This window comes from Mirounga angustirostris, unplaced genomic scaffold (genome assembly GCF_029215605.1).
Source record: "Mirounga angustirostris isolate CCGP_5_RB_7025 unplaced genomic scaffold, mMirAng1.0.hap1 SCAF_1, whole genome shotgun sequence".
NCBI lineage: Eukaryota > Metazoa > Chordata > Mammalia > Carnivora > Phocidae > Mirounga > Mirounga angustirostris.
This window is the reverse complement of record NW_026991709.1, coordinates 130,337,484-130,360,303: the sequence shown is the minus strand read 5'-3', so window position 1 is coordinate 130,360,303 and position 22,820 is coordinate 130,337,484. Positions and strand designations below refer to the sequence as shown.

The following is a 22,820-nucleotide window of genomic DNA, read 5'->3' as shown; positions in this document are numbered from 1 at the left end:
TGAATTTGGAAAAGTTCCCTCTCTCGTGGAGCTGACAGTTTCTGCATGAAGCTGCGCCGCGGTGTCTCAAAGACACACCTCACGCTAGGCTTGATTTGGAAAGAACTGATTTTCCAGAACCTCACCATCTGAGAGCTCTCTGCTTTCTGGTCATTTGCAATCTCTAACATCCTCTCCTTTGCAGCCAGGTTCTCAACCTCCTGGTGATTACCTTATTTTCCTCCGTAATCAGCATCCAGTTCCTAATTACTTTTGGCTGATTTCTGCTAGAGAACTGTATGTTTATTTTGGCTCTTTCCCCACTGTCTCGCCACAGGAATGGGGAAACACCTCCTCTTTTTGCTTTTACCTTTGAAGAAATCTTGGAAGGTTTTTCTTGGTCCCTTGATGATAGAGAGACGCATACACATGGGTGCTGGGATGTATTCTGGGAAGACAGGGGTAGAAACAAAAGAGAAAAGCCTCCTGTACAACTGTCAGATAATCAAAGCTGATCCAGTGATCCACTCACACATAAAACAAGTAACTTGATTTACATTAGGTGTCAGGGTGGGGTGACTGTGGGAATATGGAAGCGCAGAGCTGTGGGGGTTGGATGGACCATAGATAAAGCACCGGGAGAATCTCATCACACACAAGTGATTTTTAGCATGTGTCCTTTATAGAAACAGACAACAGCGAAAGGAGAAGGAGTCATGAATAGCACCGCTCTCCTGATTCTGCCCAGGGAGCTGATGCCGCAGAGTGAGCAGGAGGTGGAGGGGCTAATCGGTCAGTCTCTCGAAGGGTCTCACCTTCCGCCATGCCTCTCCTGCAGTCAGCATCTGGCCACCGTGAATGTGGAAAGAGAAGCCTCATGCGTTTAACAGGACCCCTGCACTTACCACACAGCCTAGCAATCCTACTCCCAGGTGTTACCCTAGAGAAATGAAAACTTATGTCCTCATAAAAGCCTCTGTGTGAGTGTTTATAGCCACTTTATTCATAATCAACTGGAAACAGCCAAAGTGCCATTCAGAGGGTGAATGGCTAAACCAGGGCCCCTAAATGTAGGCAATCTCGGCTGGTGTTCTCCTGAGGAGGCAGCAGGCCATGGTCATTTTGAACAAACTTGGTGAATGAGTTACATACTGCATGATGAATAGTGCCAAAACTTAGAGGCTTAAAACAAACAATGGTGTATTTTGCTCAGGGATCTGCAGTTTTGGCAGGGTTTGGTGGAAACAGCTTGTCTCTGCCTCACATGGTGTCAGTGTCTTGACTGAGGCAGAGGCTCAATTTCCAAGATGGCTCACCGGCAAGATGGCTGGCAAGTTGGTGCTGGCTGTCGGTTCCTCTCCACATGGGCCTCCCTTTGGGGCTGCTTGGGCTTCCTCATGGCATGGTGGCTGGGGTCCAAGAACAGGCATCTCAAGGATCAAGAAGTCGGTGCTCCTGATTTCTTAAGGCGCAGGTCCAGAAGCTGGCACTGTGTCATTCCTCTGTATCGTATTGGTCAGGCAACCATGGAGCCCAGACTCAGGGGAGGTGATGTAGACACCACCTTTCAATGGCAGGAGTGGCAAAGGATTTGGGAGGCATATTTCAGAACCATTATCCTTACCATTTACCTTCTGCCCTACTAGAGGCCTTGACTCCTGAGGGAGATGTGCTTCCCCTGAGACAAACACTCCCTGAATGTCTGAGGGAATGTGAACCAAATGCCTGCATCAGGAAAAGCCGTGCCCTCTCCTCTTACCTCTACCTCCCACCTCTCACTGCCCTCAAAGGCCCATATCCATCCCTTGCCCCAAGTTTCTAGTGGGATTCTAGCATGAGCCTGGGAACCTCACATAGTAAACAGTAATGTTAGGTACCGTTCTATCTTATTTTTCCCCCTTTTGTAAGCTAGGTCTTTCTTGTTTGAGCACAGTAGGGACTGTAGTAGCTATTTTCAGAATGATATGAAAATCTTTACTTTTTGACAGGGGTGGGGGTTGGTAGAAGAACGCAGGAAGGAACTAAAAGGAACACAGGTGTGCCAGGAGTGAGTAAGGTAGGGCCCTCACCACAAAAGAATAAGAGGAACAGACTCACGCTAAGGTTTTTTTTTAAGATTTTATTTATTTATTTATTTATTTATTTATTTATTTATTTATTTATTTATTTATTTGACAGAGAGAGAGCATGAGCAGGGGGAGCAGGCAGAGGGAGAGGCAGGCTCCCCACGGAGCAGGGAGGCCCATGTGGGACTCGATCCCAGGACCCTGGGATCATGACCTGATCTGAAGGCAGCCGCTTAACTGACTGAGCCACCCAGGCACCCCTCATGCTGAGGTTTTATTGGCTCACAACTGCTTCATATGTTTGCCTTCCTAGAGAGAGTCGTGCTATAAAAGCAGTTGCTTAACCAGGGTTGCACGTATTCCAAAGAAATGAATCCCTGAGTTTGAGATCTTGAGGATTCACTGATACTACAGTTTTGCTGCTAGCTGCTGGTACTGTTTTCTTTTTTCTGTGTCAGATCATATGCATGACTTACCCAGAACCTTGTTGTGTCCTGGGAGACAAGAACAGTGCCCTTTGGGGTGAACTTGGGCAGAGACCTCAAGTTTGGGACAATCTGAGTGAAACTTTAAACTCCAGGTTATAAATTGGGAGAGCTTTTCTGATGCTTCTTGGTATGCCATCCCCCAACTTCTCCCACCTCCTTAACTTTTTTTTGAGTCTTTTTACTCATCCTGATACTCCTCTCCGTTTTTCTCCGTTGTCAGGGAACCTATCCTTTATAGAAGATATTAAATCATACTAAAGTGTTAGTGGCTACCATAAGCTTCATTCATTGCCCTTCCTGTAGAGATTATTTGTGGTTTCAAAGGAGATCCTGAGGGAGAGTGATTCTGATTTCAAAGGAATGAGTCTCTAATGCTAGAATTTCCCTAATAGGATAACAAGAATGGGAGGATTTTTTTTTTTTTAAGATTTTATTTATTTATTTATTTGACAGAGAGCTAGAGACAGCGAGAGAGGGAACACAAGCAGGGGGAGTGGGAGAGGGAAGCAAGCTTCCCGCCGAGCAGGGGGCCCGATGCGGGGCTCGATCCCAGGACCCTGAGATCATGACCTGAGCCGAAGGCAGACGCTTAACGACCGAGCCACCCAGGCGCCCCAAGAATGGGAGGATTTTTGAGGGAGAGGTTTCTTTTTTTGAGGGCCCCAAACACTCAGTCTTAGGGAACTGGGTGTGCAAGTGACTTACTTGGTGAGTCTCTGGGTTATTTCTAGTTCTGTTTTGGTGGTAACAGTGCTCATCTGGCCAGGTCACCTGTTCCCCAGTACACAGGAGCCTTCCTGTCCGCTTCTCTTCTGCTTAGCCTTAGCAGATGCCACTCGGCTTGCTTTTTAGTAGTTAAATGTGCAGCCTCTGTATATATCAGCTGTTCTATCTGCAGAACTACAGAGGATTTTACAAGTAATCAGTTCATGCAGATTGCACATAAATCATGTCTGCCCTGGCCCTTTGGACACTAATGTTCCCTTATTAAGGCATAAGTAAGCCTTCCTGTTCTCATCCATCCTTCCAGACTTTTTTTAATTACTGAAAAGTATAGCCTGGTTGTCACGACACCACCCTCTTCCACTGCTCCCCTCCCCCCACACACTTACTGCTTTTTTGAGGTTCATTTTGTTTTTTCTGGAGCTTGCCAGTTTGCCTTAGGAAGCTGGGCACCTTGTGAATGGATTAAGCAAAAGGAAATTCTTATCTCTAAAAGGAAGCGGTCACCACGTTTCTGTTTGTGATATTCTTGGCCAGTTCATATTTTTGTGAAATATGTTCTGATGGCAGCTCTGGTACCCCAGAGAAGGGGGAAGTATTGGTCATGCTCCGTGCACAAAGGGAAAATATCTTCTGCTGAAGTCTGGGGAGTGGATAAAAAGTCATTTCATGAATGTCATTCTGTCTAAACAAACAGAGAACCCTCATTGTTTTTAATCCCTGGAAAGGCTGGGAGCTGAGCCCACCCTAATATGCACATTACCCTAACATTTCTCCATTTTTCTTTCAAACGGTCGCCACAGATCTTCGCTCTAATACACGTGGATTTCTGCTTCCAGTTTCTCTGGCCCTGCTATTAGTGTTCAGCCAGTCTTCATTTTGGTCTAAAATGACTCTCTAAGAGCGTGGAAGCATACTATTATTTCCTGTGGTTTGGTCTCAAAGAATAAAGGGGGACTTTTAGATGAGGCCCATAAAAATACCACCGTCTACTTTTAGAGATGTTTTATGAATATAAATTCCTGTCTAAATAATTACTGTTGGAGTTTGGAAATTGTACCAACAACTTATTATTCTCTCTTGGCAACCACACCAAAAGTGACACATCTCTTGTTTTGTTTTTTCTTTCCAGATGGGCTGACACCATAATGTGCCATATTGCTTTTAAGATCTCATTTTTTAATCATGTGTACAGATTAGAGTGGAACTGAGGCACTCTGAGGTATTATTTTCCTCAGACGGGGAGAAAAAGAGAGAAGACAGGTATACTTTTGGTGTCATTATAGAAGTGCGGGATGGCTGGTAATGGTGTCCTCACAGAAGGAGAAACCAGCCTGGGTCCTGAGCATAGTTCCGCCGTGTTCAGGTCAGACACTAAATTATGCTCTGGGTTGCATAAAGGCTGAGGTCCTTCATATAGTCTTCAGGGAAATACGGGGTCTTTTATACTGTGGTGTTTAAAAACAAAATCTCGGGGCTCCTGGATGGCTCAGTCGGTTAAGCGGCTGCCTTCGGCTCAGGTCATGATCCCAGGGTCCTGGGATCGAGCCCCACGTCCGGCTCCCTGCTCAGCAGAAAGCCTGCTTCTCCCTTTCCCTCTGCCTGCCGCTCTGCCTACTTGTGCTATCTCTCTGTCAAATAAATAAATTAAAAAATAAATAAATAAATAAATAAAAATAAATTAATTAAGAATTGTTGAATCACTGTATTGTCACCTGAAACTAATACAACACTGTATGTTAACTATACTGGAATTAAAATTTTTCAAAAATTGTTAAGAATTTCATGATGGCGGGGCGCCTGGGTGGCTCAGTTGTTAAGCGTCTGCCTTCAGCTCGGGTCATGATCCCAGGGTCCTGGGATCGAGCCCCACGTCCGGCTCCCTGCTCAGCAGAAAGCCTGCTTCTCCCTCTCCCTCTGCCTGCCACTCTGCCTACTTGTGCGCTCTCTTTCTCTGTCAAATAAATAAATAAAATCTTTAAAAAAAAAAAATAAATAAAAACAAAATCTCAGGGAAAAAAAAAAATCACTTTCCTTGTCCTTTTTTTTGGTTTCTGCTGGCAGCTGCTGAAATGGGTTGCGGATTGAACAAGTTAGAGAAACGCGATGACAAACGGCCTGGAAATATCTATTCGACTTTAAAGAGGCCTCAGGTGGAGACCAAGATAGATGTGTCCTACGAATACCGCTTCCTGGAGTTCACGACCCTGAGTGCTGGTGAGTACAGGCGGCCAGAGCTCCTGGTGGCCTGTGAGCTCAGACCCAGCCCCGTGCCCGAGGTCCCCTCCCACCCTGGGGCAGAGCTGGTGGGGCGGGGGAGGTGAACAGGGTTGGGGGTTGGGGGGCTATGGGGAACTGGAAAAGATGGGCCTTCGAAAAGGTACTGCTTACAGAAATCCAGATATTTATGTGGAACTCTTCACTTTTTAAAGGATAGCAACTAATTTATATTGTAACAAGTTAAAACCAGGTGTGAGTCAACAAGTACAGACATGGGGGTGGGCTGAGTTTGGCCCATGGGCCAACTAGTTTGCAGACTCTGTATTGTAGCAAGCCATGTGCAAAAGGAAAATTTGCCTTATCTGCTATTAATGTGCCTGTCCACCTAAATTTACCTGCCTGTTGTCTGGTGTCTTTCAAGAGTGCTTGTCCATCTGGGCTTGGCTTCGCCTCCTCCAAGCTGCAGGGTGTCTGGGTCACCTCACTCACAGTGTCGCAGTAGCCCTGGGGTGACTGGCAAGCAATAGCCTTTTCACCCAGAGCATTTGCTGAGCACGACTGTGTGCACAGGATTGGGCTGATGCTGTGGGGAGATCGTGCAGTGTGTCCTGGTTTCCTGGATCCTCTTACCTAGTGCGAGAGAAGACTCACACACATGAAAAACAACAACAACAAAACCTCAACAGACTGTAATTATAAGTAAGAAAACATAAAATATGTCTTCAGAAGAGGAAAGATCATTCTTTCGGTGAAGGGGGCAGTCCCTAGAAGTTGCACACAAACAGGAGTGCTAACTGACTCAGGCACCTCGCCACTTTGTCCCTGGGCTGCCGGGTATATTTTAAGCTCCTATTACCCGAGAAGAGAATTCGTGGGAAAAGCGCTCATATTTGGGGGTTTGAGTCCGGCTCTGCTGTGGAGGGGCTGGGCTTCTGTCGAATGGGCACGTGAATACCCGCCTCGCAGGGCAGCTGTGGAGACCAGAGGAGGGAGGGTCTGAGAAGCTCTTAGCACGAGGCCAGCACGTCGTGGGGCAGCTAGTGTTACATCCACTCCTGTTCCTGCTGTGACCACCTTGCACCAAGCCTCCCACTGCCTCTTGAGCCCTGAGACACATGGCCGGCTGGGCGTCTCTGCAGGGACGTTCTGGGTGCCCCTGCATGTCCCCCACGTCCCCCACACTGAGTCCAGCGTCTTCCTCATCAGATTGGCTTCCTGCTGGTGCCCTGGGTGCCTAATGTCACCACCGTCCTCTCAGACGGACTTGACACCTTAGTCATCTGTGACCGTGCCTTCTCCTTGCCCACGATTTCCACCGTGTCACCCAAGCCTATTGAAACTGCTTCTGAAGATGCTTGTAACGTAGCTGATTTAACATGAGCAAATCTGTACGCAAAATGATTGGGAGCATTTGGTCACCCATTATTTGTTTGGTGAACATTTGAGTGCCTGCAACGGTCTAGGCCTTGTAGAATGATGGAGAAAACCGAAGTATGTGTAGGAAAAGAGAGCGCAAGGAAATATGCCAACATGTTAAATATCGTTAGGAAGCTGAGAATACGGGGGGATTCTTTTTCTCATATGTATATATATATATATACATATATATATATACATATGAGAATATATATATATGGTTTTTTTTTTGCATCATGGTTATATTTATTATTAAGAAGAGTATGTTTTGCTCACAGAGACCTCCATGAACCTGTGCTCTCCTCTGTGTACGCACCGCTCCATCACGGACACCTGAGTTACCTCCCTCACTTCCTGATTTGTTTGTCTGCTGCCTTGGGCCCTGGTCAGAACAGCCACACTGCCTTGCCGCACTGTGCTTTCTTTGACTGAATTACCTTTTCTTTTCTGATTATGAAATGAACGTACCTCCATTATAAAAAAGCAAGGAAAACGCCAGACAAATCCCAACTGATCTCCTTGCTTCTTCCCTTGTCCCCCTAGAGATCATGTCACTCTTCTGCTCAAAGCCCTGCCGTGGCTCCCCTCACCCTGAGAGGCACCAGCTACTCTCCATCCTCATCCTTCAGATCTTTGTCCTGTGTGTTCTGCCATTTCGGCCTTGCTGTTTCTTGAACTCTCCAGGTCTCCTCAGGGCCTTTGCACTACTTGTTTCCTCTGCCCGGAAGTCCTCCCAGAGATACCCTTGGCTCAAACCTTCACTCCCCCTTTTCTGTGAAACCTTCCCTGACCACCTATTTACAATTTCTAGCTATGCCCCGACTTCTCATCCCCTTGCCCTCTTGATTTTCTCCATAACGCTTCCTATCATCTAACATGCTGTATATTCTGCCTATTGTTATTTGTTACCTTATTTGTGGTCTGCCTTCTTTCATTAGAAGGTAGGATCCCTCTAACGAGTGCAGGATTGTGTCTGTTTTACCCTCTGCTGTACTCTCAATACTTAGAACAGTGCCTGGCACATAGTAGATAATCAATAAATATTTGTTGAATGAATACTTAATGTATATTTTTGTGTCCTGCTTTTTTGCAGCTTAACATTGTACAGTGAGGCAGTACTCTGTCATTCCATATGTCCTCAAAATATGATTTAATGGCTATATATGATTTAATCACTCTGCATACCATAATTTATTTAACAGTCTTCTTTTATCGGACATTTAAGTTATTTCGGGCTTTGGGCTATTATAAATAATGCTGTGATAAGCAGCGCTGTCTATAAATCTTTGTGCATTTTTGATTATATCCTCAGGAATTACTGAGTTGAAAGATACGAATGTCAGGACTCTTGATAAATTGCCAGATGGCCCTCTAGATGGGATCTATTTGTGTAAAACACAAATCTGATGATGCCAAACCCTTCGGCTGGTTCTCTTGGAAAAATGCAGTGGAAAGTCTACCTGGTGCTCAGGGCCTTCCCCAGCTCAGCCTTGCCCTTTATGGACCCCCCCCCACCATTCCTGCCTTGGAGGACAGTGGGCCGTGCACCCCACCCCCATCCCAGCTTCCACTCTTTCTGCACAGGGCCCGACCCACCCCTCACTGCTTGCCAGAGTCCCAACCACCGGAAACTGTTCCTTCCCAACATCCGTCCCATCGTCATTACTCTCTTCTGCACTCCTGCCATTTGTCAGTACCATCCTTATGACACTTTTATTACATCATACATTAAACGTATTTGTGTTTCCTTGAGGGCAAAGATCAAGCCTTGCTCATCTTTCTGTGCGTCTTTCTCGTTCACACTTTTTAGCTGAGAAGAGCATGTCCTACGTATCTGGGTTCTAGTACACCAAAGTAAGTGTTACAGAGGCTAACTCACTTCCCTGGCAGCCCATCGAATTCTTTTCCAGAAGTTCTAGTTGGGTCATTTGCTATGGCTCCAGAATGGAGCCAGCATTTGTTGAGAGCCTACTATGTGCTCAGTCCTGTGATGGTGCATTATGTCTTCCCAACTTTTTCAACTTTATGGAAATATAATTTAAGCACATTACACTGCACGTATTTAAGTGTTCAAACCCAGGAAACCATGACCTCATCAAGATGCAAAACATTTCCGTCTCCCGCAAAGTTTCTTCGTGCTCCTTTGTAATCCCTCCTTTTTCCCAGCTCTCTGTCCCCAGACAACCAATGATATGCTTTCCATCATTGATTTTATTTTCTAGGATTTTCTATAAATGGACTCTTGTGGTACATACTTCTTTTGGTCTGGCGTTTTCCACTCAGCTTACTTATTTTGAGATTCATTTGTGTTGTTTTAAATTTTTTTAAAGATCTTTACTTGTTTATTTGAGAGAGAGAGTGCACGAGTGGGGAGGAGGGGCAGAGGGAGAGGGAGAGGCAGACTCCTCACCGAGCAGGGAGCCCGATGTGGGGCTCTATCCTGGGATGCCAGGATCATGAACTGAACTGAAGACAGACGCTTAACCGACTGAGCCACCCAGGTGCCCCATTTGTGTTGTTTTGTGTGTAGTAGTTCATTCTTATTTTATGGCTGAGTAGTATTCTCCTGTGTGGATGTCCCACAGTTTGTTTATCCATTCACGTGTTGATGGACATTTGGGTCGTTTCTGTTTGGGCTATTATAAATTAACATTCATATTTGTGTGGCTTCTTATGTCATTTTATTCTCACAGAAACCCAGGGAGGTATATGGGTACACGCATTCCTTTTCTGCAGATGGGTAACCAACAGTCAGAGAACTTAAGTAACTTTTCTGAAGATGCAGTGCTAGGAAGTGACTGGGGTGGAATTTGAACTTTGATCTCTTGGGCCCCAGAGCTCTTGTGCCTCATAAACGGCAAGGTGCTGGACAAATAGGCATTACCACCAAATAGAATATTCTTGTTAGAAAGCTTGTGGTATCATCTAGGGGGGCATGAGGCTATTCCTTTTCCATACAGTTTTGTCCATAGAAGATTTTTAAGGAGCACTTGATAGATTTCTTTCTCATGGAGAAAATGCTCGTCTTACTAACAAATTACAAGTTGGGGAAAAGGGTGTGGGCCCCTTCCACCTGGTGGCTTAGGCGGGAAGGGGACATGTGCACTTTTACAAAAGTCAAAATCAGAGTTTACACTGTTCTGTTTGTCCCTTACTCAGAGCTCAGTGCTACTGTGGATGATATTGGAACACGCAACCTCACTTGCTGGGCTGACTGAGGTGAAAAGCAGCAGGATTCTCAATGTGAAGCACATAAGCTGCCAAAAATCTCAATTCTGAGTGATTTGATTGGGTCTTAAGTTTTTAGTTAAGTCTGGTCACCAAGGGATGAACCTGCCCTTTGGTGGGTTTCATCACAGATAGAGGACCATAAAGCGCCACGATCTCTGCAAAATGGTGCCTCATTATCCCTTTCGTACCTATGTTTTGCCAGCTTCTCTGCACCAGGCCCCTCTAATACCGCTTGAAAGCTACCTGTGTCAGCTCCATGAGAATCAGTTGTGTTTTATACATGTTTGGTGCTGGGGACAGTTGGCACAGGGAGTGACCTGCGTAATGAGGTTAGTGCCCAGGGCTTGATTTTGCTCAGAACATCTAGTCTTCTGCTGTGCTGTACAGGAGCCACCAGCCTTGTGGCTGTTTAAATGTAATAATTAAAATTAAATAAAATTAAAAATTCAACAACTCTGTCACACTCGCCACGTTTCAAGTGCTTAACCGCCACATGTGGCTGGTGGCTGCCATATTGGACAGCACAGGTAGAAACCATGTCCAACACCATGGTAAGTTCTATGGGGCCATGCTTCTCTAGTCTGTCTTCGAGGGAGGATAACTTGGTTCCAGGTCTGAATCTGCACCTCTAATTCAGATTAGTGTGCCATTTTTATTATGAAAGTTTGCCCATGGGTCCAGTAGGGACCATAAGATGACAATTCATTGATTCCACGGGTATTTACTGAATGTTGACCGGAGGCCAGATGTTGTGTCCTGAGGACATATGGGTGAACCAGACAAGAGGTATTCCCAGTTGCCTTAGTTAGCTCTGCTGCCATAACAAAATACTCCAGACTGGGCAGCTTAAACCACAGACATCTATTTTCTTACAGTTCTGGAGGCTGAAAAGACTGAGCTCAGAGGGCCGGCATGGTTGGGTCCTGGTGAGATCCCTTTTCCTGGCTTACAGATGGCCGCCTTCTGGCTGTGTCCTCACATGGCTGAGAGAGAGGGACAGAGAGTGAGCTCTCTCCTGTCTCTTCTTTTTTTTTTATTATATTTTTTAAGATTTTATTTATTTTATTTGACAGAGAGAGAGAGCAAGCATACAAGCAGGCAGAGTGGCAGACGGAGGGAGAGGGAGAAGCAGGCTCCCTGCTGAGCAGAGAGCCTGACACGAGGCTCGATCCCAGGAACCTGGGATCATGACCTGAGCTGGAGGCAGACACTTAACCGACTGAGCCACCCAGGCACCCCTGTCTGTGTCTCTTCTTATAAGGACATTAATCCTATCAGATTAAAGCCTCACTCTTAAGACCTCATTTAACCTTAATTATTTACTCCAGATAGTCTAACACTGGGGTTGGACTTTTGAAGGAACACATTCAGCCCATAGCATCGCTCTAATCCACTAGTCTAGATTGGTTCAAATCTCTTACAGATGAAGAACCAGGCGATTGTAGGACTTGATGCTAGCATTATGGTGATAAAAGGGACATGGTAGCCCCCAGTCTTGTTGGAAGGGTGTGTGTATTGAGGAAGACCTGAGATCTGTAGGTGTATTTGGAGTTAGCCAGGCAGAAGATTGACGGTGGAAGGAGATGGTCTTTTCAGGACAGCTATGGGAGGGTCAGAACCTGGAGACAGCATTACATATATAGGAAGACGTAGGCAGTTCATTTTGGTTGGAGTGCGATCTTTGGGAGAAGTAAGTGGAGGCCAGATGACTAAAGATCTTAGGTCTTGGACTGTGGAGTCTTCCTTTCTCAAGAATGCTGAAGGTTTTTAAGGTGGGAAGAGGGTGGGTGACATGATCAAATTCACATTCTGGAAAGCCTGCTCTGGGTTTACAATGGAGGAGAATGAAAGGGGTAAAACTGGGGAAGGAGAAACCATTTGGAAGCCATTGCAGTCATCAGGCAAGGGGTGGAAGTGGCCTCTGCTGAGGGAGTGGCAGTGGGGACAAGGAGTGGGTGGGGGGGTGAAGAGAGATTAGGAGGTGGTCCCGAGGACTGACTGGCAGGTAAGGGAGAGCGGGGACTGGAGGAGTGGGTGGTGTGCTGGGCACCTGCCCAACTGGATGCTCAGATTCACTTTAAAGCATTTTCAAATGACACATTCACTCCAACATCCAAGTAGCCCTCAAAGTCAGAGAGAAGGCATTATTTTCTTCTTTTTCTTCTTTCTTTCTTTCTTTCTCTTTTTTCTTTTCTTTTCTTTCTTTCTTTCTTTCTTTTTTCTTTTCTTTCTCTTTCTTTCTTTTCTTTTCGTTTCTTTCTTTTCTTTCTTTCTTTCTTTCTTTCTTTCTTTCTTTCTTTCTTTCTTTCTTTCTTTCTTTCTTCTTTTTCTTCTCCTTCTTCTTCCTTTCTTCTCCTTTCTTTCTTTCTTTCTTTCTTTCTTTCTTTCTTTCTTTCTTTCTTTCTTTCTTTCTTCTTCTCCCCCTCCTCCTCCTTCTTCCTTTCTTCTTCTCCTTTCTTTCTTCTTCTTCTCCTCTTCCTCCTCCTTCTTCTTCTTTTCTCTTTTTTTTTTTTTCAGAAGAGAAAAGTGCCTTGATGGATAGTAAGTAGTAAGTGGTACCAGAACCCAGTGTTTTAACTCTCTTCACACAGGATTTTTCTACTGCACATGAAAGAGAGCCCAGTGCCAACCTGTCAGACCTACTGAATGGTATCTCAGTGTATTTGTATATGTACCTGTATTAAGGTATAACTTATGAGCAATGAAATACACCCATATTTAAGTGTGTGGTTTAATGAGTTTTGATAAATGTAAGCACCCATGTAACTGTCATCACACTCCAGATAGAGAAATTTCCAGTTACCCCAGAAGATTCCCTCATGCCTCCCCTTAGCCCATGCTCCAGACAACTGCTGATCTGTGTTCTGTCACCATAAATTTAGCTTTGCTTCTTTTAGAACAACATAGGAATGGGATCATACAGTGTATAGTCTTTTGTGTCTGACTTCTTTAACTCAGTGTAAGGCTTGTGTGATTCATCTGTGCTGTTTTATGTATCAAGAGCTCATTCCCTTTTGTTTCTGAATAATACTCCATCGTTTAGATGTGCCACGATTGGTTTAATTGAACATTTGGGCTGTTTCCAGTTTGGGGCTGTTATCAAAAAAGATGTTATGAACATTTGTGATCAGGTCTTCTGTGGACATATGTTTTCATCTCAGTTGGGTAAATAAGTAGGGGTGGAATTGCTGGATCATTTGGTAAATGTATGTTTACCTTTATAGGGAACGGCCAGCTGTTTTCCAAAATAGTTGCACCATTGAACATTTCCAACAACAATGCGTGAGAGTTAAGAGCTTCATTTTTTGCGTGTCATAATGAGAGCTACTGCTTATTCAGCACCTCGTGTTGTATTCGTCAATTTTAAAAACTAACAACAACCTCAGGAGCTAGATGGTTACCTTCAGGGTGTAGAGGAGTGAATTGAGATCTTGAGTTTCGGGAAGTTGTAAAAGCCACTTGCCCTAGACCAGCAGTGTGATGGGTGTTTGTGGCCCAGCAGAGCCACCACCGTGGGCTCTCAGTTCCCAGATCTCCGGCACACCGGCTGGGCTGAAGCGAAATTGAAAGGGCTTCAACATGAAAACCTTGAAAATTCCCTCCTGCTTCATTGCCTGTCTTCTTTAGGCTCATCTTCTGTTTCTCCTCCTCAATTCTTGCTAAGGAAGCATTCCCATGACACGCACTACAGTTTCTAGGATTAGCTCACATTGCCACATTTTAAAAATTCCCGTCTTTGTGGTTTTCCTGTCCAAGAGGTCTTTAAGAGCTGACCTTTGGGATTCTTTCCTTCCACATTGTGCTGACCAGGCTCATACTTGGATTTTTGGCTGCCAACATTTTGGCCTTCGGCTCTGTATGTAAATTTGGGGTGGTCATGATAATATCACAGGATGACATTCATGATTCAAAACATGCAGGTTGTGCATTGAGTCATTTTAGGGTCCAGTTTTTATTTAACTTCCACTCTGGGTAACCTTAGTCCTCTCTGCAACTACAGAAGCAGCTAATAATCTTTGTCTATTTAAGTTGTCCTTTTAATCTCGCTCCACAACCAGGAAAAAGACTAATCTAAAAGGATGGATCGTAATTTACATTAAGGCCTAAAAATTAACAGATTCAAGTGTTTTGGGGCTATTGGGTGCCTAATGGCTAGTTATAAATCCTGGCACTGTTAGCCTGTCAGATTTCATGGGTCATGAAGGGAGGTGATAAGCAAGGTCTAAGATACCATCCAAAAATAATGTTAACCTTCAGAGAAAGACTGAGAGCCTTTAGGACTTATCATTTCCTTAAAGTCGTAGTTCTCCAACTTGAGGGTGAATCAGAATCACCCGGAGGGCCTTCAAAACCCAGAAGCCCAGGCCCCAGAATTGCTGATTCATTAGGCCACAGAAACTGCGTTTGTAACAAGTTCCCAGGGGATGCTGGAGTCCACATTTGGAGAACCTTCAGAGACCAGGTGGAATGCAGATTTCTTTTATCTGAGTGGAGATGGCAGAATAAAAAAGGTATGATTTTTTTTTTTTAGCATAAGGTAAAGTCAGTAAATCCTTACATACCTCACTATATATTATGACCTACTCATAATTTATTTCCTTGAAGTAGCTTATAATATATTTGAAAAGACAGGCCATACTCATTAAGACAAAAATAGTACCGGTGGACACAATGATTGATTCTCAAACTTTGCTTAAAAAATTCCCATGCCCACACTACACCCTAGGCCAATTCAGTCCATTTTGGGGAAAGGACCCAGATGTCAGTATTGTTTGAAACTACAGGTGATGCCCGTGCACAGCTGTGGTTGAGAATGAGTGAGTGGGCATTTGTAAAGTGCTAGGTGGTTGGTGTAATGTGGGTACCCCAACTGGTTACCTTCAGGAAGGTCACATGTGCTGAGATTTTGTTTTCCCTCAGCCTTGAATCTCCTGCAAGTTGTCTCCAGGTCCCCAATGTCTGGTTTCTTTCCCCAGAGTGCTGAGCGACTGTGTGACCTGGGTTGGGTTGGGAAACTCTGGAATGAACAGTTGTTCTGAAACTTTAGCAACACCAGGATCACCTGGTGGGCTTGCGAGGACACAAGTGGCTGAGCCCCTACCCCTAGCATTTGTCATTCTGAAGTTCTGGGGTGGGGCCCAAGATTTTGCATTTGTAGTAAGTTCCCAGGTAATGCTTCTGCTTGCTGTTGCTGTTCTGGGGACCATGCTGAAACCCACTGGGTTAGGCCGTGGGCAGTGAACTCCCCCCAGGAACCAAATACCTACTTCTTTCCTGAGTTCTCTGCATCTCAGTTGTAACTGAAACCCAGCTGTCCTCAGTGGATATGCCACCTCCCCAGGGTACCCTAAAACCTTAAATGGTTAACCTTCAGAAAAGCCAGTGCTTCTCAGACTGGCTCCCTTTTATCCATTCTTACCCTCATCTCCTGATAGTCGTTCCATGAACCTACTTGCTGTTGCTGAGATGGAACCACACAGTCCTGCCCCTCTGCTCTCCGTATGGAGTGATACCTCTCCCCCAGCACACTCCAGGTCTGAGGCCTCTCTCTCCTTCAAGGTCGAGGGGAAACTTCACCTCCTCCAGGCTGTGTTCCCTGAAAGCCCAGCCCTGGGGACTTAACAGCCACTGTGGAGGGGGACAGTAGAGGACACAAGAGGGAAGGATGGATTTGAGGATGAAAGGCTGCATCAGTGGTAATGAGTGTTTGCAAGGTGGTTGCCAGGCGCAGCTGAAGGAAGAGGAGAGGTGGGTTTAGGGAACAGTTTCTTGCTGGCTAACAGGTTTGTAGCCAGTGGTCTGGGGTCTGCAGACAGCCCCTTCTTGGCTCAGAGACCTTGGCTAGTGAACCCTTCCCACTCATCGAGGGCCAGGGGGCATAGCCTGGTTTGCGGGACAGTCAGAACTGTGGCTCTGGCCAACACACACCGGGCATATTGGGGGCCTGGTTATATCCCCAGTATCTAGATGGACCTTTATTTTCAGTTACATGGCTCATCACACTTAGCTCTAAACATGCCACCTTCTTAGAAGGTGTGGTTAGTAGGCTGTGGTTGGCCCCACCAGTCATGTGGGTCAGCCTCTTCCTGGGCTCTTTTCTGGAAGACTTTGCTTTAATTAGGCCTCCACCACCTCTGTTCTCTGAACCCCTTTTCTGTTCCTTTGCCCTGCCCTTGCCAGCCTGACCAGGCCTTGTACAAATGAGCTAGAGTTGAAAACCTAGGACAGGTGTGAATGGATGAGCTCGAGTCTAGGATGGATCAGGGAGTGGGCTAGGAGTGACATTTGGCTGCAGGGGGCCTACAGGGGTGGGTCCCCCTTTATAGGGAAGCCTGACATGGGAAGGTATGGAAAGCAAGGAAAAGAACTGCAAGATGGGGTGGTTATTTGCATGACAGGAGGATTCTTGGTTTAAAGTGGGTTTCGTCATGGGGTTCCTTTAGATGGAGCCTCAAGTGCCCTCAAGTGTTTGTTTTGCCATCCTTAATGAGGTATTTATTACCTCTCTCTAAATATGATACCTGCAGCTTTAGAACATAACAAATTCATCTATAATATTTGCAGCTCTTCAGCAGAATTGAACATAAAGTCAGTGATGTTGATGGCATTTTTTTCTTTTTCGGGTAAAGCAAACAAACCCACCAACCAGCCTTGAAACAAAATGTCAGAAGCCATTAAGGCGGGGAGGAGGATGGCTAGAAGGAAGGCCCAAAGCAGCCCTGGATGTTACAGCATAAGGCAGGAAATCCCCTGCTCTGAGTTGGGGGTGATGGCTTGTTACGTCCCCTAAACCTTAAGCTCATCCCTGAGGGAGGGTCCTCTTGCTGCGGCCCTAATTTTATCTTAATGGCAGAAAGGCTGTTCTAAGCCCGTGCCCTCTCTTGGCTCGCTGAGGACCCCCTGAAGATGATGAGATTGTGACAGGAGCAACGGGCCTGGATGATGATGGTATTATTATTATTATTGGTAACAAGAGCAACAGTAAGAACAGCTAATGAGCTACACACCATGCTTTGTGCAAATGAATCCTCACAGGATTCTGATTTTATGGATGAGTAAACGGGACTCAGAGAGGTTACCCAAGATGCGGATGGTCACACAGCAAATACAGGACAGGGCTAGAATCAGAACTCAAACTTGCCTTCTTCAAATCCTTTGCTTTTAAGCAGTGTTGGCTGTACCCCAGGTCTCTCTGGTACAGATTTGAGGCTTGGTGGTCTCTGACCTGTCATTTGAAGGCCCACTGTGCTGGCTCTCCATTCGACTGAGCCCTGCTCTAGGGAGAACTTACCTATGTGTTTTGGTGAATGAGGTAATGGCGATGAAAACCACAACTGGATGTTATGCTCTAACCCGCGTATTGATGGGGAGGCTCTGTCACAGGGTGAGCGTGCAGCTTGAGCTTGAGCTTGAGCTTCGGTCTTCTGATTCCACCTGGCCTGTGTGTTTTGCTGCCGCCCAGGACCCTCAGAGTCTGGGGCTCGGAAGCCATGCGAAGATCACACTGTCCATCACGGGTTGGGAACCACTTCCTTCTTTGCCAAGATCACGAGTGTGGTTAATAACCCGCTAGGGTATAGTGTAGGCTCCCGTTTGTTGCTGGTTTTCAAATAGGGCTGTTTGACCTCTAGCTCAGATTTGGAAGGCCAAGTCTGAACTTGGGTACGTGTGGATGGCTGCCATTTAGTCCCAGTTTTGTCACTATGCCAAGCCCAGAGGTTATCCTGTGCCGAATATAGACTCCTCCTTTGCTGAAAATAGTACGTGCAATAGGGTAGGGAAACATTTTTCTTTCCTAGAAAATTGCTCCTTGCTGTTCTAGGTAGCATCGACTTCTGTGAAACCATCTGTTCCTCCCAGTATAATTTCCAGGCTATTAGATTAAACAGTTTCTCCTGACCCACTTTCGGCTTCTCTTTCCTCCCACCGTTCATTAATAAATTGCGTAGCAGAGTTTTCGTGGAGAGCCGGGTGTGTATATTTATTTAATTTCAGTTTGGACAACAGCAATTGTTGGGCTCTGTGAACTTATTTAATTCCCTACCCGTGTTTCATTTTTGTTTCAGTTTCTGTAATTGCTAAGAGTTGGTTGCTTTTTTTGTTTTGTTTTGAAGACTCCTGAAAGGAAGTCAGGGCATGAGTTATGAGTTGAGGTTCTGAGGTTCTGGTTGGGGAGGTGTGCTAAAAACAGACCCTGTTTTTATACAGAAGATGTGGAGTGGTAAGGAAATCGGTTCCCATAAAACATGTCTGACTGCAGATAAATATGCTATTACAGAGTTTGCGGGGATTTTTAAAGATAAATGAGATAATATGCGTGACACGGCTTTTCCGAGCAAAGCGACTCTATACATCTTCTGTGTTGTTGTTGCTTTTGATAAAGCAAGTAAGTCTATTAATATTAATGTTATTGTTAAATATTCACTAATGGAGGTAATAAGATTAGATTTAAGAGGAAGGAAGGCATTCTTTGCATTCCTTTCCCAATGTAAAAATTCTTCCTGCTCTTTTTCCAGCTACTCTGAAGCCAGACCAAGAAACAGCACTCAGTGTTGTGTGAGAACAGGCTCAGGTTTGTGTGTGTGTGTGTCTGTGGGGCTGTGTGCAAGCAGTAAATTTCAGCGACTTAAGGCTGCCTTCAGTAAAATGACATTTCTTGGTGAGGACTATTATCTGTCAAAGCAAAACCAAATTATTTTTCTGCGGAATTCATAAAAGCAGCGCTGTCATAGTGGGAATAATTTTTATCTAATTTGGTTAAAATGGAACAGAAAACAAGTTAATGTTCTATGTATTCTACTAATTATTGTTACTGGTGATATTGCTTCAAAGAATTTTTATAAAGAGGCTTTTTCCAACACTTTGACAACATTTCACTGATGCTTCAAAGAAAGGAAGCTTGTTGAATTTTGTCTAGGAAATTTTTTCAAAAGCAGTTCTGGTGTGAAAAGGCAGAAGATTCTGGCTTTAAGTTGCATGTCACTGTCATTATATCTAGAAAGTCATTTCCTCAGTTCTATGTTTTTACAGGTCAGATCTTCTGATAAATGAAAATTACATAGGTGATGGGTACCTGCAATGCTTACCAGCAGCTGAGATGTTTTCCCATTCTGTTGCATAAACATACTTTTCAGGTGCATACATAGGATTTATTAGGAGGAGGATACATTAGTTTGACAGCCTTCTTCTCGAAAGAGGAAGGGGATTATCTCAGTTGGGCATCCCAGGTGTATATTCAAAGTCGCTTAGTAAGCATGAACACAGCGTGGCACCGTGTGGAGCAAACGTTGTTTTTGATCCAAGACTGGTAATATGTTCCTAAGGGAGCTGGCATACTTGGTCGGATGGACTTTCCTTAACGGGGAAAACAGTCTGGTCTGACAGGCTTATTCAATAAAATTAATTCATTGGATATTTATTGATTACCTGCTCTTTGTCGGGCGGGGTCCCTCAGTGTAGGAACCAGTGTCTAAAACATCCCATCCAGTTCTCCATTATTAATGTCTTAGCCCAGTGTCTGTTTTCCTCTATCTGGAAACCAGTCCAGTGTGGGCACGGCCTTAATAGGGTCTGTGTGTTATCTTGGAAAAGCATCTGCCTTGACTTACCATGATCTTTGACTTGGTGGGCAGTGCATGGCTGGAGATTTGTCTACTGTTTGGTGGGCATGGGAAGGCCCTGGAAATCAGATCTGAAGTCTGATCCCTGGGGCCACCAACCGCAGCTTGGAAAACCCCTGGGTTAGTGCCTCAATCAAGCCAGCTTTGTAGGGGTGAGGGACCTGTCTGGGCTGATCATGCCCACAGCTGAGCTTTTGGGGACTTAGTAGGTGCATCCAGGATGCCCTGGACTGCAGTCCATTATGGCTTTCTTGGTGACCAATGGTCTGCTTCATAACCTTGTGAAGGAGAAGTTCTTGCTGCTTCTTCCAACAGCCTGGGCCAAGTTAATACCAGGACCAGGACTAGGAAGAGGGAGAAAGGAATTGAGGGTTTTCAGCATTGCCTTGCTTTATCCCCCAAACTGGTGGCCCATCTGCTCCTTTTCTTACCACTGTTTCTTGTGAATTTGGAAACTCTAAGTTAAAACAAAAACTTATTCTTATTTCTACTTGGCAGTACTTACTTTGGACTTCATATAAATGGATTAGACCAAAATAACTAAAACCCAAGAAAGAACAATCTTTTCTCCTAATACCCTTTACTTTCTTTGCTATAAAGCGAGAAGTCAGATGTGGCTTAAGGCAGGTGATGAGGACAGTGCCCCAGAGAGGTGAAGGAACAAAGGTTTTGTTGTTCACACTGGGAGGAATAGGAGTTGAGAGCTGAGTTAACTGAGGTAAAAACAACTTTAAACTCAACTTTTATGCTTATTATTATTATCAACTTTATGCTTATTGTTATTATTAATATGTCATGATATTAAGCAGCATGGTAGGCATCCTCCACAATGGCCTCCAGTGACCCTCCTGGTGTTCACGCCCTTGTGTAATCTCCTTCCCTTGAGTATGGAAGGACCTAGTGACTTGGTTCTAGTGAATACAATATAGTAAAAGTAATGGGGTGTCACTTCTGAGATTAGGTTACAGAAAGAGGGTGGCTTCTATTTTGGACTCTCTCTTACTCTCTCTTTCTCACTCCCTCTGAGTGAAGCCAGATGCCATGTTGTTAGCCCAATGGAGAGACCCACATGGCGAAGAACTTAGGGAGGCCACCTGCTAATAACCAGTGAGAAACTGGGCCCTTGTCCAGCAGCCCTGGAGGACCTGAGTTCCGCCAACACGTGTGTGCATGAGCTTGGATGTAGGTCCTACCCCCAGTGGAGCCTTGAGGTCCCTTCAGCCCTGGATGATGCCCTGATGCCACCTCATGATAAGTGTTGAGCCAGAGATACCCAGCAAAACTTCACCTGGATTCCTGACTCACAGAAGCTACGAGGTAATAAATGTTTGTGTTTTAAGCCACTAAATCTGTGGGTAATTTGTTACAATTGTTATATAACTCATACGGGCAGTTTATGGTAAAAGCTTTTTTCCTCTGGGACAGACAGCATTGTGGAGTGGTTGAGAGCGCAGGCTCTTGAGCTAGACTTCAAATTCTGGTTCTGCCACTTAGTAGCTGCGTGACTTTGGGAAAGTCACTTAAACTCTCCATGCCTCAGTTTCCTCTCCGGTAAATAGGAAATGTAGCTTTGGCTTTCAGATTCTATAGTCCAGGAAGACTAACTTAAGGGAGGTGGAAATGGGTTTTAATTGACAGAATCCACAGTTTCTGCCACAGTGAGTAGAAAGAAGGGGCAACACTGGTGGCTTTTGTGCTCTCATGCCTCTTAGACTCTTAGACCAGGTGGCTCCCATCTAGCTGAGGGCAGTTTTTCAGAGGAAGGGGCAGCCAACACATAGCACCTGGGGGTTGGGGGCACAGGTCCCTTAGTCTGGAAGCAAATGATTACTGTTCCTTTTTCCATCTTTGCCCTTTCTTTGATGCCCTGAGCCATGTCTGTAGTATCTCTCTAATTTCATGCCATAGGCCCTGTTGAGCAGAGCATATCTCTTCTCAAGACTAAATTATATGTTTCAGAAAAGCCTTCTGCTTTGACCACAGTTATTCATCAGCTTGGATGTAAATTGCTAAGCCTGCCTCCCAATTGTGAAAGTCAAGATTTGTGACATTTAAACATATTGATGAAATGTAAATGCCCTGTGGATACCCTTCCACAAAGCCCTAGCACTTAGATAAATAAATAACCAAGAAGGAGCTGGAAGAGACGGGCATCCAAAGCCCTCTCTTAAATTTGACAATTGTTCTTTTTTTTTTTTTTAAGATTTTATTTATTTATTTGACAGAGAGAGACACAGCGAGAGAGGGAACACAAACAGGGGGAGTGGGAGAGGGAGAAGCAGGCTTCCCGCGGAGCAGGGAGCCCGATGTGGGGCTCGATCCCAGGACCCTGGGATCGTGACCTGAGCCAAAGGCAGACGCTTAACGACTGAGCCACCCAGGCGCCCTGACAATTGTTCTTTATTGGATGCCAGCATCTGGTCACCCCTGTCAGTAGTAATGATGTTCGGCTCTTCCCAAATGTCCCCAGTTCACTGTGGGCTGGTTACTTGAAGATGCAACTAGATTATTTTTTTTCTCCTTTCTTTTTTTTTTCTCTCTTCCCTTCTTCCTTTTTCTCCCTCCCTTCTTTTTTCTCCCTCCCTCCCTCCTTCCGTCCCTTCCTTCCTTCTTTCCTTCCACTAGGTCCCTCTAATCTGGACACACACTCTAAAAACTAGCATCAAATTTTTGTCTGGGGAAAGAAAAAAATGCATATAAATGGTACTAGCTCTCCTTGATTTTTGAGTTTCTTGTGTCTTCTTACTGTTTTCACTTTGTCTGCTCTCAAGCAGGAAAATAAAATTGCATTCGATTGACATACTCTCCTGCTGGGAACCCAAGATATATTACACTCTTTCTGTGTGTTCCTAGTTGTGATGAAATGGTGGAGAATCCCTGGCAACCTTAAATAAGATAGGCACCAGCAATTTATCCAGAATCAGGAAGGAATATAATAATTTACTCATTTTTTTCCCATTAAAGAAACACTGTAAGAGTTGAGGCAGCTGATGCCGTGTGAATGAGAGTGTGCTTTAATGGAGACCCATTAATAATTTACCTTAATAGTGTAATAGTTGCTGTTCTTGTGACCAGAA

At 45.0% G+C, this 22,820-nt stretch overlaps 1 protein-coding gene across 1 annotated transcript in view; it reads left to right on the top strand.

The window, feature by feature from the left end:
* The window catches only part of RFTN1 (raftlin, lipid raft linker 1), a 195,116-nt gene that overhangs the window by 13,563 nt on the left and 158,733 nt on the right, over window positions 1–22,820 (top strand). Inside the window, exon 2 of the mRNA XM_045903855.3 lies at window positions 5,321–5,473. Coding sequence (XP_045759811.1) covers window positions 5,329–5,473 — 145 coding nt within the window. The 5' untranslated portion in view covers window positions 5,321–5,328. The remainder of the gene's footprint in view (window positions 1–5,320; window positions 5,474–22,820) is intronic.